Here is a 15,678-nt window from a genome sequence, read left to right as displayed (position 1 = left end):
GTAAGAAGTTGGGACACATGTAGGGACTCTGCTGTTGGGACAGATTTATGTAGGCCTTCACAGTTTGTGGGCACCATTTCTCACCGTTATAGTGCAATTAATGTATTGTTTAGTGTTGTGTAGTGGCTTTACTGGCATGGATTTTTTTTCCCCCAACCAAGATTTACATGCCTAATGGTGGCGGGTAGCGAGACAGGAAGAATTGGCAGTCGGGGCAGACAGTCGGGGCAGACAGCCGTGCGGGCTTGCTGAGTAGTGAGTGTTGGCGAGGACTGGGTGGGCGTTGGAGAGGGTGGTGGGCGTTGTGTGGCGGTGGCAGTAACAGTGGCGGGAGCTGTGCTGGTGGGGCGGTGGATAATTCATACCCCTTGACTTACTCAACATTTTATTGTGTTACAGTCTAAATTCAAAATTCATTAAATTGATTTTTTCTCGCACTCATCTACACATAATACCCCATACTGACAAAGTGAAAACATGTTTTTAGACATTTTTGCAAATGTAAAACAAGTACAGAAATATCTAATTTACATAATTCTGGGTCTTTATGGGTACGTCTCTAAGAGCTTTTCACACCTGGATTGTGCAACATTTGCCCATTATTATTTTACAAAATTCTTCAAGCTATGTCAAATTAGTTGTTGATCATTGCTAGACAAACATTTTGAGGTCTGGCTATAACTCAGCCACTCAGGAAAATTCACTGTCTTCTTGGTAAACTCCATTTTAGATTAGGCCTTCTGTTTTAGATTATTGAAAGGTGAATTCATCTCCCAGTGTCTGGTGGAAAGAAAACTGAACCAGGTTTTCATCTAGGATTTTGCTTGTGCTTAGCACCATTCTGTTTAATTTTTATCCTGAAAACTCCCCAGTACTTAACTTCCCTGGGCTAGGGTGGGACGCGTCCTACTCTAGTCAACAGCCAGTGGAATCGCGTGGCGCGAAATACAAATACCACAAAAATGCTATAACTTCAATTTCTCAAACATATGACTATTTTACACCATTTTAAAGACAAGACTCTCATTAATGATTACAAGCATACCCATAACATCATGCAGCCACCACTATGCTTGAAAATATGGAGAGTGGTACTCAGTAATATGTTGGATTGGATTTGCTTCAAACATAAGACTTTGTATTCAGGACAAAAAGTGAATTGCTTTGCCACATTTTTTGCAGTATAACTTTAGTGGCTTGTTGCAAACAGGATGCATGTTTTGAAATGTTTTATTCTGTACAGGCTTCCTTCTTTTCACTCTGTCAATTAGGCTAGTATATTGGAGTAACTAGAATGTTGTTGATCCATCTTCAGTTTTCCATCACAGCCATTAAACTCTGTAACTGTTTTAAAATTACCATTGGCCTCATGGTGAAATCCTTGAGCGGTTTCCTTCCTCTCCGGGAACTGCGTTAGGAAGGGCGCCTGTATCTTTGTAGTGACTGGGGGTATTGATACACCATCCAAAGTGTAATTAATAACTTCACCATGTTCAAAGGGATATTCAATGTCTGGGGTACAGAGATAAGGTAGTCATTCAAAAATTCTGAAAACCCTATTGGTCCATGCAATTTATTATATGACTTGTTAAGCACATTGTTACTCCTGAACTTATTTAGGCTTGCCGTAACAAAGGGGTTGAATACTTATTGACTCAAGACATTTGAACTTTACATTTTTTTATAATTTGTAAAAATTTTCGAACAACATAATTCCCCTTTAACGTTATGGGGTATTGTGTGTAGGCCAGTCACAAAAAAATCTAAATGTAATGCATTTTAAAATGTAGAAAAAGTCAAGGGGTGTGAATACTTTCTGAAGGCACAAAATATAGGGAAACACACACATACTCTAACACACACCACCCCTGGTGATATCAACAGTGTTCTTCTCAGCTTAGGGTGGGTGGTGACCAGCTCTGTCCATCGCTGGGGGAGTGAGAGTTATAGCAGCCTGAGGGGTGTGTGTGTGTGTGTGTGTGTGTGTGTGTGTGTGTGTGTGTGTGTGTGTGTGTGTGTGTGTGTGTGTGTGTGTGTGTGTGTGTGTGTGTGTGTGTGTGTGTGTGTGTGTGTGTGTGTGTGTGTGTGTGTGTGTGTGCGTGCGTGTGTAAGTAAGTGTGTGTGTGTGCGGTAGTAAATAGGACATAGAGGAACAGCCCTCAGGGGTGTGAGGGAGGCGCTCCATGAGAATAAACCATATCTCTATGTTCCATCCTCAGAGAGAGAGAGATGAAACGTCTCCTGCTGGGAGTTTATACAGCATGTGTGTTTTTACAGCTATAGTGCACTGCCTCTGAACTGCACTGTTCGCACAATGTGCAGCGTATTTTTAGAACACTTGTGGGAGTTCATGTGCTTCTTGAATGAGACCAGTAAACTGGGTAATTTCACTCCCGACCACATTACCAGCAATGTAATTAATATGTGTAGTAACTACAACGATCGCAAACTGTAGTTGGTGAGCAAGAGTTGGTCACCTGGAGTTGATAGAATAGGTGTTCTGGTTGGGATTCACTGTCTGAAGTTCTATTGACATCAGAGACTCCAGGCTGTCCAATCAAATCTGCATTGCTGTATTTGCAACGCAGCCTCCAAAGGATTACAGCATGTACACAGGCGAGAGAAAACATTCTCTGCCTGTATCTGTGTCAGGCGTTGGTTTGTTTGTGTGTATCAGAGCAGTCTGACTGCTAAGTCCTGACAACTCTTGACAGCAAGGCCTGACACACTGTCCACATTTCACTCTGATATGTACACACTTCACTCAATCTCTCTTTCTCTCTGCCCCCCCACTTCCTCCCTTTGTCTCCCTCTCTCTCTCACCTCCTCCCCTGTCTCTCTGTGGTTACAGTGATCTGACAGTGATGTCGTGTCAAGGCCCATCCCTCTCTCTGCGCCCCTTTCTTCCCCGTGAGGCCCATGTGACCTAGCCGTCGCCCAAACACAGGGGCCTGTGCCCGCTGCCGCTGGCGCCCACCCATGAATCCCAGCCCTGATCGCAGCAAAGAGTGCCTCCCCCCTAAGAAGAGGGAGTTCCGGGATGGCTCGGCCAACCAGCACCCTCTCCTGGACGAGTTCAAGCCACCCGCCACGCCCCCGAGGACCCGGCCCTCAAGCAGCTCAGGGAGGGGGGGAGGGGGGCAGGGGGAGCAGTGAAGAGGCTTTGACGAACCGCCACAGCCTGCTACCCTCTATCCCACCCCCCCCTCCCATCCCCGTGTATCCCCCTTCCTCTGCCATGGCACCTGGCCTACCCCTCCTCCGTCCCTTTTCTCTTCCTCAAAAACCAGGTAGGGGAGAGGGATGATCCTCTCCCCACCCCCTTCCCCCATCACTCCAGGTGGCTCCAAGGTGAAATCCTGCCACCCTCCCCCTCCTCTTCCTCCTTTAAGAGCCCCTTCCCCACTGACTCAAGAGACATGTGGTCCTATTTCAACACAGGCCGAAGGGACTACAGCTCCTCTCTTTTCTCCCCCTCTCACCTGTTCAGCCAGCCCTCCCTCTACCCCCGTGACCGCTCCCTGACTGAGGGCAGACACAGGTACCTGGGCAAGAGGCCCAACGGGCTGGACGGGCCAGGCAGCAGGACTGCTTCTGCCTCTAGGGTGGCACCCCCCTCAGGAGAGTACAGGAACGAACCCAGCGGCAGTGCCAGGCTGGGCGGCAACCCCCACGGTTCCCATGCCAACGGGAGACGGAGACACCAGGAGGTTCCCACAGGGCGTTTAGAGCTGTTTGCAGGTTTCCAAGCGCCACCTCCGGAGGGCCCTGACTCACATTCCTCTCTGCAGGACAGGGATCCCCGTGGGACGCCAAAGGCTGGGACCTCCACCCTGATCCCCACCAGTCCCCAGCCCCATGGGGCAGAGACCCGGGCAGGGAGAGGGGAGCTGCTGGACCCCCTTGGGGGCTCTGTGGCGGAGGCTCATGTCTACTACTCACTGGCTTCTGTTTACTCCACCCTGCAGCCCAGCCAGCTCAGTCCCCAGGCCCAGGCTCAGCGCTACCCGCTGTACAGCCCCTCAGGCAGCTCTCTGTATGGCTTGCACACAATGAGGAACTCACAGCACTCAACCCAGGGGCAGCCCAACAGTCACAGCACAGAGAAAGACAGAGAACGAGATAGACAACAAGAACAAGAGCGAGAAAGAGAGCATGAAGGAGACAGAGACATCAGAGAGATAGACAATAAAAGAGACAGAGATAAAGACAGCAGAGAGCTCTCTCCTGGGCAGCACTACTCGCGTCCCCTTGCCTCCCCCTTCCTTCCCCACATGACCGCCTCACCCCCTGCCCCCAACCACATCCCCCCAGCGCTCCTACCTCACTTTGCCAAGGGTTCTCTGATTGAGCTGGTGGGGGGTCGTTTGAAGCGTGTGGAAGAGCTGAGGACGGAGGACTTCCTGAGGAGTGCTGACACCTCCCCAGAGTTCCACCTGAGCACCTGCACCGTGTTGCTTATCGCCCCCAGCAACAAACACGGCTTCAACCACCTGCAGGTCCTTCTCACAGACCGCAACACTCAGGTCAGGAGCTCATCGATCCTCTATATTTCTATCTGAATCATTGCTAGACAATAAATTCTATTTATTTATAAAAGGCACTGGTCATTCACTAGTAAAGCGAACGTTTTTAATCTGCTCTACTCACGTAATGTAAACATATGACAAATTTCCTTTCAACAACAATAGTTGAAATCATTAATTGAAATTACTATCCTTAGTAAAAACTATGTAGATGCCAGCACAGTTGTGAATATGTTGTTGTTCTGTGCATGTAGGAGTTACTGACGGTTCTGGTGGAGTACCCGTTCTTCGTGCGTGACCGCGGCTGGTCTTCCTGCTGTCCCCAGAGAACTGCCCAGCTCTACGGCCTGTCCTGCCGCCAGCTCAGCGAGGGAGACATCTGCTTGGCCCTCACCCCCTTACACACAGGCACAGCCCCCCGAGGCCACAGGACACACACCCGGGCCAGGGCCAGGGCCAGCACACACAGGGAGGATATGCCCCCTCCTCTCCCTCCTCCTCCCCTTAGTCATCCATCTCCTGCTCTCGTCCCTCCTCCTCTCCCTCCTCCCCCTGCAGACCCCCCCACCCAGGAGCAGCCATGCCCACGCAAGAGGCGATGGTCAGCCCCCGACCTCCTCCCTCCCACCGGAACTACTGGGATTGACAAGACCACCGATTTACCTCACGGCTCCAAGCAGAGGAAGTGGCAGTAGAGCGCACACGCAAGCACAAATACACCCTCCTTGTGTGAGACCACGAGGCAGGGTTGCAGGGAAGGACAAAGAACAGGCAACTTTAAGGATGTCCACACTGCTGCCCAAAGCATGAGCCCATACCCCTCCTTCTTCATCCCTCTTTTCCCATCTCCCAATTTCTGCTTAACACACCTCAGACAGGGGCAACAGTCTGAGGGGCAACAGTCTGAGGGGCAGCGGTCTGAGGGGCAGCGGTCTGAGGGGCAGCGGTCTGAGGGGCAGCAGTCTGAGCTTCACATTGACAGTATGAGATGTTTAGTGAGAATCAAGCACTTGTTTGTGTTCACTCTGTTTTCATAATGGTTGTCCCACACCCTTACATACTGACAGTGTTTTCTGCAGGGTATCGATTTTCAATCAGTATGAAAGTAAACTGTATTAAAGAAGTCTATCACAGATACTGTATATACAGTGCCCTCGGTAATTATTGGGAAAGCGACAATTTTGTTGTTGTTTTGGCTCTGTACTCCAGCACTTTGCATATGAAATGATACAATGACTATGAGGTTAAAGTGCAGACTGCCGCTTTAATTTGAGAGCATTTTAATCCATACCAGGTGAACCGTTTAGAAATTACTGCGCTTTTTGTACATAGTCCCACCATTTTAGGGGACCAAAAGTATATATTCACTTATATGCATTAATGTAGTCAAAGGTTTAGTATTTGGTCCCATATTCCTTGCACGCATCAAGCTTGTGACTCTACAAACTTGTTGGCTGCATTTGCTGTTTGTGCCCAATAGAAATGAATGGTAAATAATGTATTGGGTCATTTTGGAGTAATTAAGAATAGAATATGTTTCTGAAAACTTCTACATTAATGTGGATGCTAACAAGATTACAGATAGTCCTGTATGAATCGTGAATAATAATGAGTGACGCACAAATATCATACCCCCAAGACATGCTAACCTCTCACTATTACAATAACAGAGGTTAGCATTTTATATCATACCCCAAGACATGCTAACCTCTCACTATTACAATAAGAGGTTAGCATTTTATATCATACCCACAAGACATGCTAACCTCTCACTATTACAATAACAGAGGTTAGCATTTTATATCATACCCCCAAGACATGCTAACCTCTCACTATTACAATAACAGAGGTTATCATTTTATATCATACCCACAAGACATGCTAACCTCTCACTATTACAATAACAGAGGTTAGCATTTTATATCATACCCCCAAGACATGCTAACCTCTCACTATTACAATAACAGAGGTTAGCATTTTATATCATACCCCCAAGACATGCTAACCTCTCACTATTACAATAACAGAGGTTAGCATTTTATATCATACCCCCAAGACATGCTAACCTCTCACTATTACAATAACAGAGGAGGTTAGCATTTTATTTGTATTTCTTTTTTAAGTCACAAGCTTGATGTACTCATTGCTTGTTAGGAATATGGGACCAAATAATAACTTTTGACTACTTTAATACACATATAAGTGAATTTGTCCCAATACTTTTGGTCGCCTAAAAAGGTGGGACTGTGTACAAAAAGTGCTGTCATTTCTATACGGTTCACCTGATATGGATGAAAATACTCTCAGATTAAAGCTGACAGTCTGCACTTACCTCACAGTCATTGTATCATTTCACATCCAAAGTTCTTGAGTACAGAGCCCCAAAAAATTACTATATATTACAATACAGATGTTCTATGCTAAACCGATTTAATGCAACCTCTCTGATTGTCACTTTCGCAATGTGTTCTCAGTTTTAAATCTTCTAGCTTCTCCTGAGCCGAAGTCTGTCAGCCGGTCGGTCGGTGGATCTGGGCAGGCAAGGTGAATGAAAGTATCAGCATCTCTTCGCCTTTTTACTATTCTCGTTATCGGCGGATCATGTCAATCGCTTGTTCGCCAAGGCATTGCCCTCGTTCTTAACAATGTCTCAGCAAAGGGAAAAACACTAATGAAAATTTCGTAACAGACAGTCCCTTCCCACACAGACGGGTCTGTGTCACCTCGCCTCGAAACTGAGTGTTTTTCCATTTTTTAAAATTGTAGAAATATTAAAAAAAGGCTAGATAGAGGGAGAGTAATGGTGCTAATAACAGGTTGGAACACGATGCTTTGTGAACAGACATTTGACCCCTCTGTACTGTAGGGCGGCAGGTAGCCTAGCAGTTAGAGCGTTGAGCCAGGACCTGAAAGGTTCGAAAGTCGCTGGTTTGAATACCTGAGCTGTTAAGGTGAAAAATCTGCCAGTGTGCCCTTAACCCTAATTCTCTCCAAGGACGCTGTACTACTATGGTTGACCCTGTAAAACACATTTCACTGCACCTACTCGGTGTATGTGAACATAAAACATATTTATTTATTTTACTGTACTCTGTACCCCTTCTGTTCCCCTTTCTTTTCTCCATGTACTGTATGTGTTCGAGCGCAGGGAAAAATGATTGAAAGTATTTTAAAGCTCCAATACGGGTATCTTTTTCAGCACACTCTTTCACTTTAGTTTTTGAACTTTTTTTTGTTCATTTGTTTTTCAAAAACCTTAGCTGTTTTTTTTTCTTTGTAAATGTTATAGCTATAAAAATGTTATATTTTTTAAATTGTGTGTCTGTTATATAATGTTTGCTAGAAATAATAGTAATAAAAAAGCTTTATAGATTTATACTGAATGAGGTGAATTTCTTCCCATATAAGATGTTGATTTGCTTCATGTCATTGGAAAGAGAGAATATCCAATACTCCCATATTATGGTATATCATTATAATTCCATCTTTCCTGTAGACCCATAGTAATCAAAACATTCCCATTAAACTATGGGAGCAGTCAAGCAGGGGGTTGAAACCAAAATCATTTTCCAATTGTTTTGCTCTGAATAAAACCATTCTTTTTTCTGAACAGAACCATTCTAGATCACTTTCGTTCATGGTTCTTTTCCATGTTTCAGTTCTGTTCCCTGAACCGGTTCCAACCCCTGGTGTGCACTAATACTACTAATAATTGATGTCATAGCCAACACTTTAGTTCCAACACGACAAGAGAAACGGTTATTATTTAAATCATTTTTTATTATTTTTTATTATTAATTTGATCTGTAATCAGGTCTATACATCTGTGATAGGTTCAAACGTCACATTATGGACATGAAACCATTTATATGTTTACTAGACTGGCTGTACATACAGTGCATTCAGAAAGTATTCAGACCCCTTGACTTTTTCCACATTTTGTTACGTTACAGCCTTATTATAAAATGTATTAAATCTTTTTTCTCATCAATCTACACACAATATCCCATAATGAGAAAGCAAAAACAGGTTTTTAGAAGTTTTGGCATATTTATATACAATAAAAACTGAAATATCACATTTACATAAGTATTCAGACCCTTCACTCAGTACTTTGTTGAAGTACCTTTGGCAGCGATTACAGCCTCGAGTCTTCTTGGGTATGACACCACAAGCTTGGCACATCTGTATTTGGGGAGTTTCTCCCATTCTTCTCTGCAGATCCTCTTCATCTTTGCCTCATCCTGACTAGTCTCCCATGCCCTGCGCTAAAAAACCTCTCCACATCATGATGCTGCCACCACCATGCTTCACCGTAGGGATGGTGCCAGGTTTCCTCCAGACGTGATGCTTGGAATTCAGGCCAAAGAGTTCAATTTTGGTTTCATCAGACCAGAGAATCTTGAATATCATGGTCTGAGAGTGCTTTAGGTGCCTTTTGGCAAACTCCAAGCGGGCTGTCATGTGCCTTTTACTGAGGAGTGGCTTCCGTCGGACCACTGTACCTTCGGGCCTGATTGGTGGAGTGCGGCAGAGATGGTTGTCCTTCAGGAAGGTTCTCCCATCTCCACAGAGGACCTCTGGAGCTCTGTCAGAGTGACCATCGGGTTCTTGGTCACCTCCCTGACCAAGGCCCTTCTCCCCCGATTGCTCAGTTTGGCCAGACGGCCAGCTCTAGGAAGAGTCTTGGTGGTTCCAAACTTCTTCCATTTAATAATGATGGAGGCCACTTTGTTCTTGGGGACCTTCAATGCTGCAGAACTTTTTTGGTACCCTTCCCCAGATCTGTGCCTCGACACAATCCTGTCTTGGAGCTCTAAATTCCTTTGACCTCATGGCTTGGTTTTTGCTCTGGCATGCACTGTCAACTGTGAGATCTTATATAGACAGGTGTGTGCCTTTCCAAATCTTGTCCAATCAATTGAATTTACCACAGTTGGACTACAGTTCTACAATAAAGTTGTAGAAAAATCTCAAGGATGATCAATGGAAACAGGATGCACCTGAGCTCAATTTCAAGTCTCATAGCAAAGGGTCTGAATACTTATGTACATAAGGTGTTTCTGTCATTATGGGGTATTGTGTGTAGATTGATGAGGGATAAAAATGATGTTATACATTTTTTAATAACGCTGTAACGTAACAAAATGTCAAAAAAGTCAAGGGGTCTGAATACTTTCCAAACACACTGTACATTTCATTCACAAGTTGATTATGAGGTAAATTGACGTTTTTCACATTGTACAATATATTGTAAAAAAAATGCTTAAACAATGCATTGATAAAAACATAATGACAAAAGATGTCAAACATATACTGGCAAAATGATGAATTCTCTGTAGATTACAGTGCTGGAGGAATGTAACCAATCTCAAATTCATAGACAGCGCTATTGATGCGAGGACTGACCATCCATGATATCAAAATTATAGGTTTAACCATGTTTTGAGGCTATACAGTGTTTGTTTACATTTACTTTGTTTACAAACATTGGAGTAAAACAAGCTTATATTTTGTTGAACTAACCTCATGAGACATTAATAAGTTATATTCTTCAATAATCTTTGGGTTCATATCCTACTTTTTTCTAGATTTTCTTTAATGGATGTAGCAACTGCAGATTATCCCTTTAAGAAAACTATGTGACAAATATCTGTTCCAAGCATACTTGCTCCTATCTTTGTGGTATCATATTGTTCACTGTGCTCTTAAGGTTGAGGTATATGTTTCTTTCCACAGGTCATACACTAAGCCTACACTGGCCGTGTCTTGAGTCTCCACTCACCCCTCATCATGGCTGGCTAAACTGGGACAGGAGGGGCCACCAGGGAGGACTGGTGATGTTCCCCAGGGGTTACTCAGAGGGGTGTCCTGGGTTCCTTACCGCTGGGGCAGGGGGTGTGGCTGACCCTGTCCCTCTTCCCCCATGGTGTTGTGTGTGTGAAGGCGTGGTCTCCCCTCTGTCCCCATCCTCGGGCACCTATGCAGTAGGTTGACAGCAAACAGGGGCACCACCTGCACACGAAGACACACAGACAGGAAGACATTGTCACTGACTATGACTACGAGGACCTCTACTGGTAGCTGGAATACCTGCGGTTTACTGCTCGGCTGGCAGGGAAAGACCTGGATTACTATATAACAATAGAAGATTCAGCAAAGGTTCAATTGCTGTATGTAGCACAGGAATTCCCTAATCCACAGTGACTCCTGACCCCATCCCATTAGCCACCTGTGCAATGATCAGTTTCCTGGTTTTCAGTTGGCTGGCATCAGGAAACTCCTCCCCAAAGCAGAGGTCAATCTCATAGCGAGGTTTGGGTCCCGCCCCCTGGATATAGTCCTGGAGCTCTGTGGAGAGATACGGGAAGGGATGGAGAGAGAGAGGGGAAGGGATGGAGAGAGAGATAAGGAGAGGGATGGAGAGAAAGATAAGGAGAGGAATGGAGAGAGAGAAGGGGATGGAGAGAGAGAGAAGGGGAGGGATGGAGAGAGAAGGGGAGGGATGGAGAGAGAGATAAGGAGAGGGATGAGAGAAAGATAAGGAGAGGAATGGAGAGAGAGAAGGGGATGAGAGAGAGAGAAGGGGAGGGATGGAGAGAGAGAAGGGGAGGGATGAGAGAGAGATAAGGAGAGGAATGGAGGAACAGAAGGGGAGGGATGGAGAGAGAGATAAGGAGAGGAATGGAGAGACAGAAGGGGAGGGATGGAGAGAGAGATAAGGAGAGGAACGGAGAGAGAGAAGGGGATGGAGAGAGAGAGAGAAGGGGAGGGATGGAGAGAGAGAAGGGGAGGGATGGAGAGAGAGAAGGGGAGAGATGGAGAGAGATAAGGAGAGGAATGGAGGAACAGAAGGGGAGGGATGGAGAGAGAGATAAGGAGAGGAATGGAGAGAGAAGGGGAAGGATTTAGAGAGAGAAGGGGAGGGATGAAGGGACAGAAGGGGAGGGATGGATAGAGAGATAAGGAGAGGGATCAGAGAAAGCAGGGGAGGGATGGAGAGAGAGAAGGGGAGGGATGGAGAGAGAGATAAGGAGAGGGATCAGAGAAAGCAGGGGAGGGATGGAGAGAGAGAAGAGGCGGGATGGAGAGAGAGAAGGGGAAGGATGGAGAGAGAGATAAGAGGAGGGATGGAGAGAGAGAAGGGGAGGGATGGAGGGACAGAAGGGGAGGGATGGAGAGAGAGATAATGAGAGGGATGGAGAGAGAGAAGTAGAGAGATAGAGAGAGAGAGAGAGAGAGAGAGAGAGAGAGAGAGAGAGAGAGAGAGAAGGAGAGGAATGGAGGGACGGAGGGATAGAAGGGGAGGGATGGAGAGAGAGAAGGAGAGGGATGGAAGGACAGAAGGGGAGGGATGGAGAGAGATAAAGAGAGCAATGGAGGGACAGAAGGGGAGGGATGGAGAGAGATAAGGAGAGCAATGGAGGGACAGAAGGGGAGGGATGGAGAGAGATAAAGAGAGCAATGGAGGGACAGAAGGGGAGGGATGGAGAGAGATAAGGAGAGCAATGGAGGGACAGAAGGGGAGGGATGGAGAGAGATAAAGAGAGCAATGGAGGGACAGAAGGGTGGATGGAGAAAAAAATGGAGGGACAGAAGGGGAGGGATGGAGAGAGATAAGGAGAGCAATGGAGGGACAGAAGGGGAGGGATGGAGAGAGAGATAAAGAGAGGGATGGGTAGGGAGCTAGCGCCACCATCTCACCATGTCACATCTGTTTGCTACACAAAAGTTGCTTTAGTAAGGCCCCTACCCTTCAGAAATATAGGTGTGTCCAGCAGCTTGCAGGTCCTCTCCCTGTCCAGTTTGTTGGGCCTGTCTGTGTGTTGGGCCAGAGGGCCACTCCAGTACACCCTGCCCTGGCAGAACCTCTTGATAAACACCCCGTCTGGAGCAACCCACACCAGGACGCCCCTCTCCAGGTGGGGCAGCAGGCGGCCCATGGCCTCAGCGATGCCCGGGGGCAGAGGGATGACCCCTGGAGGGGGGAAGGGGACCTGTTGGGCTGTGCAGGGTCCATAGATCCTCTCGTTCCCCAGGGGCACCTGACCCTGCAGGAGGAAACAGCCGTCTGGGGTGCTGGTGGTCACATCCACTACTAGCTGGCCCTGGTAGAACAGACACACCCGCACACGCAAGTCTGGACACACACACACCGATGCAAGCAAACACACACACACACACACTAATGAATCAATCAAGCATCAACCACCCAGGTAGAAGAGAAAACTGCGGGAAGAAGTATTTATTTTGTTCTGATTTTTCAGGGAGTGCTGTAGCAGCACCCCTACTTCCCGTGGCTGTGCTAGCACTACTGATACCCTCCAGGCTCTAGTTTGAATGATACTGCAGTGTATGGGTTGTCTTACCAGAGATCTGTGGTGTAGGGACGACTATGGAGAGAGGAGCAGAGCCGTCCCTCTGAGGAGTCCCTGTGTTGGACCAGTAGTACACATGGTCCCCTGCCAAGCCCTCTAGAGGAGAGAGAACGCACACAAATATCTGACTCAACATTGTTCAGTTATTCAGATACCAGTCACAAGTACATGGAGGATGATACTGACCTCTGGAGTTGACCCTTCCATCCCTGGCCTCTGATTCACTATTGCAGCCAAACTGAGGGGACACACATATTTACAGCAAATAATCTGACTTGTAGAACATTCTGTGCAAATGTGCAAAACTTCATTCATATGTAAATGTAAGTTATTGCAACCATTGTCCTCTAGATGGCAGCAACTATCCACCTGCTACACAGCATCTAAGAGAAAACCTGCCGTGTTACCTGTGGATGGTGTGTGACAATGTTCCTCAGTGGAACACTGGAGCGGCTGGTCTGGATGATCACCCTACTCTCAGGCGGAGGAGATTCTGAGACAGAGGAGGAATAGAGAGTAAATAATCACACGTTTAACCCATAAAGGGCTCTGAGTTCTCTACACCAGAGCTTCATGAGGAGACTGAACATTGTGGCTACTGGTACCTGAGTCTCTGCCTGTCTCTGGCTCTGCCTGGATGTGGTAGACCTTGTAGGGCTCGGATACATCTAATTGGCTGCGCTCTGGGACTTCTTTGAAGTCTGTGCTCTTGTTGAAGGCACAGCGGAGACGAGTCTTCCAGGTGGTGGGATCTGCCTTGTCTCTCCCCTCCCGATACTTCCCCTTATACACTGCCCACGCCTGGTAGGGACACACACACATAAACACATGCACACACACACAAAGAAGGATATGAATGCCAAAAAAGAAACACAGAGTATGTTAATGGCTGATGAACATAGAGGAAGAGTAACACATGCACTGATATGCACATGGACATCCAAATCAATGCATTAATTAGGTCTATATCAAAAATATTGATCAATCTATTAAACAAAATTAGACTAGACACACTGACAATCTTGGGTGAAAAAAATGTATAGAAACAATATACATTCTAACCTTGAATAGTGCTGCATCTTCGTTCAGACTATAGTCCTGTTTTGCCGCGTGTTTCCATGGGATCCTGAACATAGTTTTGTCTTCGTTCTCCCAGGTGAGCCCTGCATACTTTCCACTGTCTATCTGCGCTATCAGCCACTCTCTCAAACGCATTTTCTTGACCGGCTCCTCCATCTTCAAAATACATATGAAACAAATAGGCTACTACCAAAAAATCTAAAAGTTGTAGTTGTACGTGTAGACCACAAGTAGACGTAATCACATGATCCCTCTTTGCACATAGACTATAACATGCTAATACAAAATGATTAATCAAAATAAATTCTTATCAAAATAAAACGTCTATGTTTCAGTTAGGCTATATCAATATTTTCCAGTATTCATTTCAGCACAACGAATATGACCATGGAAATGTCCCCAAGAAAGTAATCATCAAGCACTGTAGAAGTGCTCAGGGCGCCTTTTTAAATGAAAATGAAAGTAAAACGTGGGCTAAAGCAAAGATGATCTATGTGAGAGTACTTTCAGTTTCCGACTAGATTTGTAGGCTACATGCCATAGGCTCAGTTAGCGCCCAGAGTGCAGGGAGGTGAGATTACAAAAAATAAAACCATTTTATCCTAAATACATTAGTAGAATAAGTCATTTTAGCTTACCTATTCTTTTGTAAAACAAGACATTATATAGGCTTACAGTCCGTTCAGTTATGATCAAATATCGCATGCCATTATAGCATTTCGAAACAATTGATGTCATCTATTATCAGTTACCATCTGAAGTCATCTATTATCAGTTACCTATCAGCCTAGTTTATTTTCCTGAAGACTGAGTAGCCTAGGCAATGTCTTTCCCTTTCCCTTCCTCATGCGGTGGATGGATATTCATGCACCACAGTAATGCTCTTTCAGGATGAATAGCTAAACATCCGTTTATTTCATGAAGGGTTGTGAAAGTCCCAGGGCCACATAGGCCTACAGATCATTTCATAAATCATTAATATGATTGTAGCCCCCATCAAAATACCTACTAAAAAGACACAAAAAGAGAGAGGGAAGATATTTATCACGTTATTATGAAGTTATATTAATATATATATTTATCCTTTATTTAACTAGGCAAGTCAGTTAAGAACAAATTCTTATTTACAATGACGGCCTACCCCGGCCAAACCCGGACGATGCTGGGCCAATTGTGCGCCGCCCTATGAAACTCCCATTCACGGCCGGTTGTGATACAGTCTGGAATCGAACCAGGGTCTGTAGTGATGCCTCTAGCCCTGAGATGCAGTTCCTTAGACTCCTACACCACTCAGGAGCCCTATATATATATCATAGCTTGGTTGAAAGTAACTGAAAAACATTGAAATAGATTTTTAGCAATTAAAGGCTGTCCCGTAAGGAATTGTGCCTCTCTCTCTCCTCCCTCTCTATGTGGTGAGGTACAGAGATGAGAGGAGTGGAGAGAGTTTGACAGAAGAAACAAGGGGATTTCCCCTTCAATCAACACTGGAATAAATGTGTGTTGTTATTAGAGGGCACCCCCTGGGTATGTCATGTTCCTGCTCTCAGCCAGGCAATGCGCACGTTCTTTAAAAAATGTAGGTATGTGTGTGTTTGTGTGTGTGTGCGTGTGTTTGTGTGCGTGTGTGGGTGTGCGTGTGTGTGTGTGGGTGGGTGGGTGTGTGCGTGGGTGTGCGTGGGTGGGTGTGTGCG

General features: G+C 45.8%; 2 protein-coding genes across 2 annotated transcripts; one reads left to right on the top strand and one right to left on the bottom strand.

The window, feature by feature from the left end:
* Positions 1 to 3,168: 3,168 nt before the first annotated feature.
* Positions 3,169 to 6,340, top strand: zmp:0000000926 (uncharacterized). The gene is made up of 2 exons (XM_045693073.1): positions 3,169 to 4,526; positions 4,781 to 6,340. The coding sequence occupies exons 1-2, from the start codon at positions 3,420 to 3,422 to the stop codon at positions 5,219 to 5,221; spliced, it is 1,548 nt and encodes a 515-aa protein (XP_045549029.1). The 5' UTR covers positions 3,169 to 3,419; the 3' UTR covers positions 5,222 to 6,340.
* Positions 6,341 to 9,797: 3,457 nt separating this feature from the next.
* Positions 9,798 to 14,435, bottom strand: LOC106566745 (interferon regulatory factor 4). Its single transcript, XM_014135095.2, has 8 exons — positions 13,967 to 14,435; positions 13,510 to 13,705; positions 13,312 to 13,397; positions 13,091 to 13,142; positions 12,896 to 13,000; positions 12,280 to 12,666; positions 10,759 to 10,877; positions 9,798 to 10,541 (listed from the first exon to the last, which is right to left on the bottom strand). The coding sequence occupies exons 1-8, from the start codon at positions 14,138 to 14,140 to the stop codon at positions 10,407 to 10,409; spliced, it is 1,254 nt and encodes a 417-aa protein (XP_013990570.1). The 5' UTR covers positions 14,141 to 14,435; the 3' UTR covers positions 9,798 to 10,406.
* Positions 14,436 to 15,678: the final 1,243 nt, after the last annotated feature.

The sequence above is a fragment of the Salmo salar genome, chromosome ssa13, assembly GCF_905237065.1.
Source record: "Salmo salar chromosome ssa13, Ssal_v3.1, whole genome shotgun sequence".
In the NCBI taxonomy this organism is placed as follows: Eukaryota; Metazoa; Chordata; class Actinopteri; order Salmoniformes; family Salmonidae; genus Salmo; species Salmo salar.
Note: the sequence above shows the minus strand (reverse complement) of the source record. Positions and strands in the feature narration are given on the sequence as shown.

What these genes read in the sequence shown, in the direction of transcription:
- LOC106566745 (XM_014135095.2), bottom strand. Translation starts at nt 14,140, where the DNA reads ATGGAGGAGCCGGTCAAGAAAATGCGTTTGAGAGAGTGGCTGATAGCG. An exon ending in AGAGACAGGCAGAGACTCAG is followed by an intron (nt 13,398 to 13,509) that starts GTACCAGTAGCC and finishes CCTCTGTCTCAG; the next exon opens with AATCTCCTCCGCCTGAGAGT. An exon ending in TGGAAGGGTCAACTCCAGAG is followed by an intron (nt 13,001 to 13,090) that starts GTCAGTATCATC and finishes TCTCTCCTCTAG; the next exon opens with AGGGCTTGGCAGGGGACCAT.
- zmp:0000000926 (XM_045693073.1), top strand. Translation starts at nt 3,420, where the DNA reads ATGTGGTCCTATTTCAACACAGGCCGAAGGGACTACAGCTCCTCTCTT. An exon ending in TCACAGACCGCAACACTCAG is followed by an intron (nt 4,527 to 4,780) that starts GTCAGGAGCTCA and finishes CTGTGCATGTAG; the next exon opens with GAGTTACTGACGGTTCTGGT.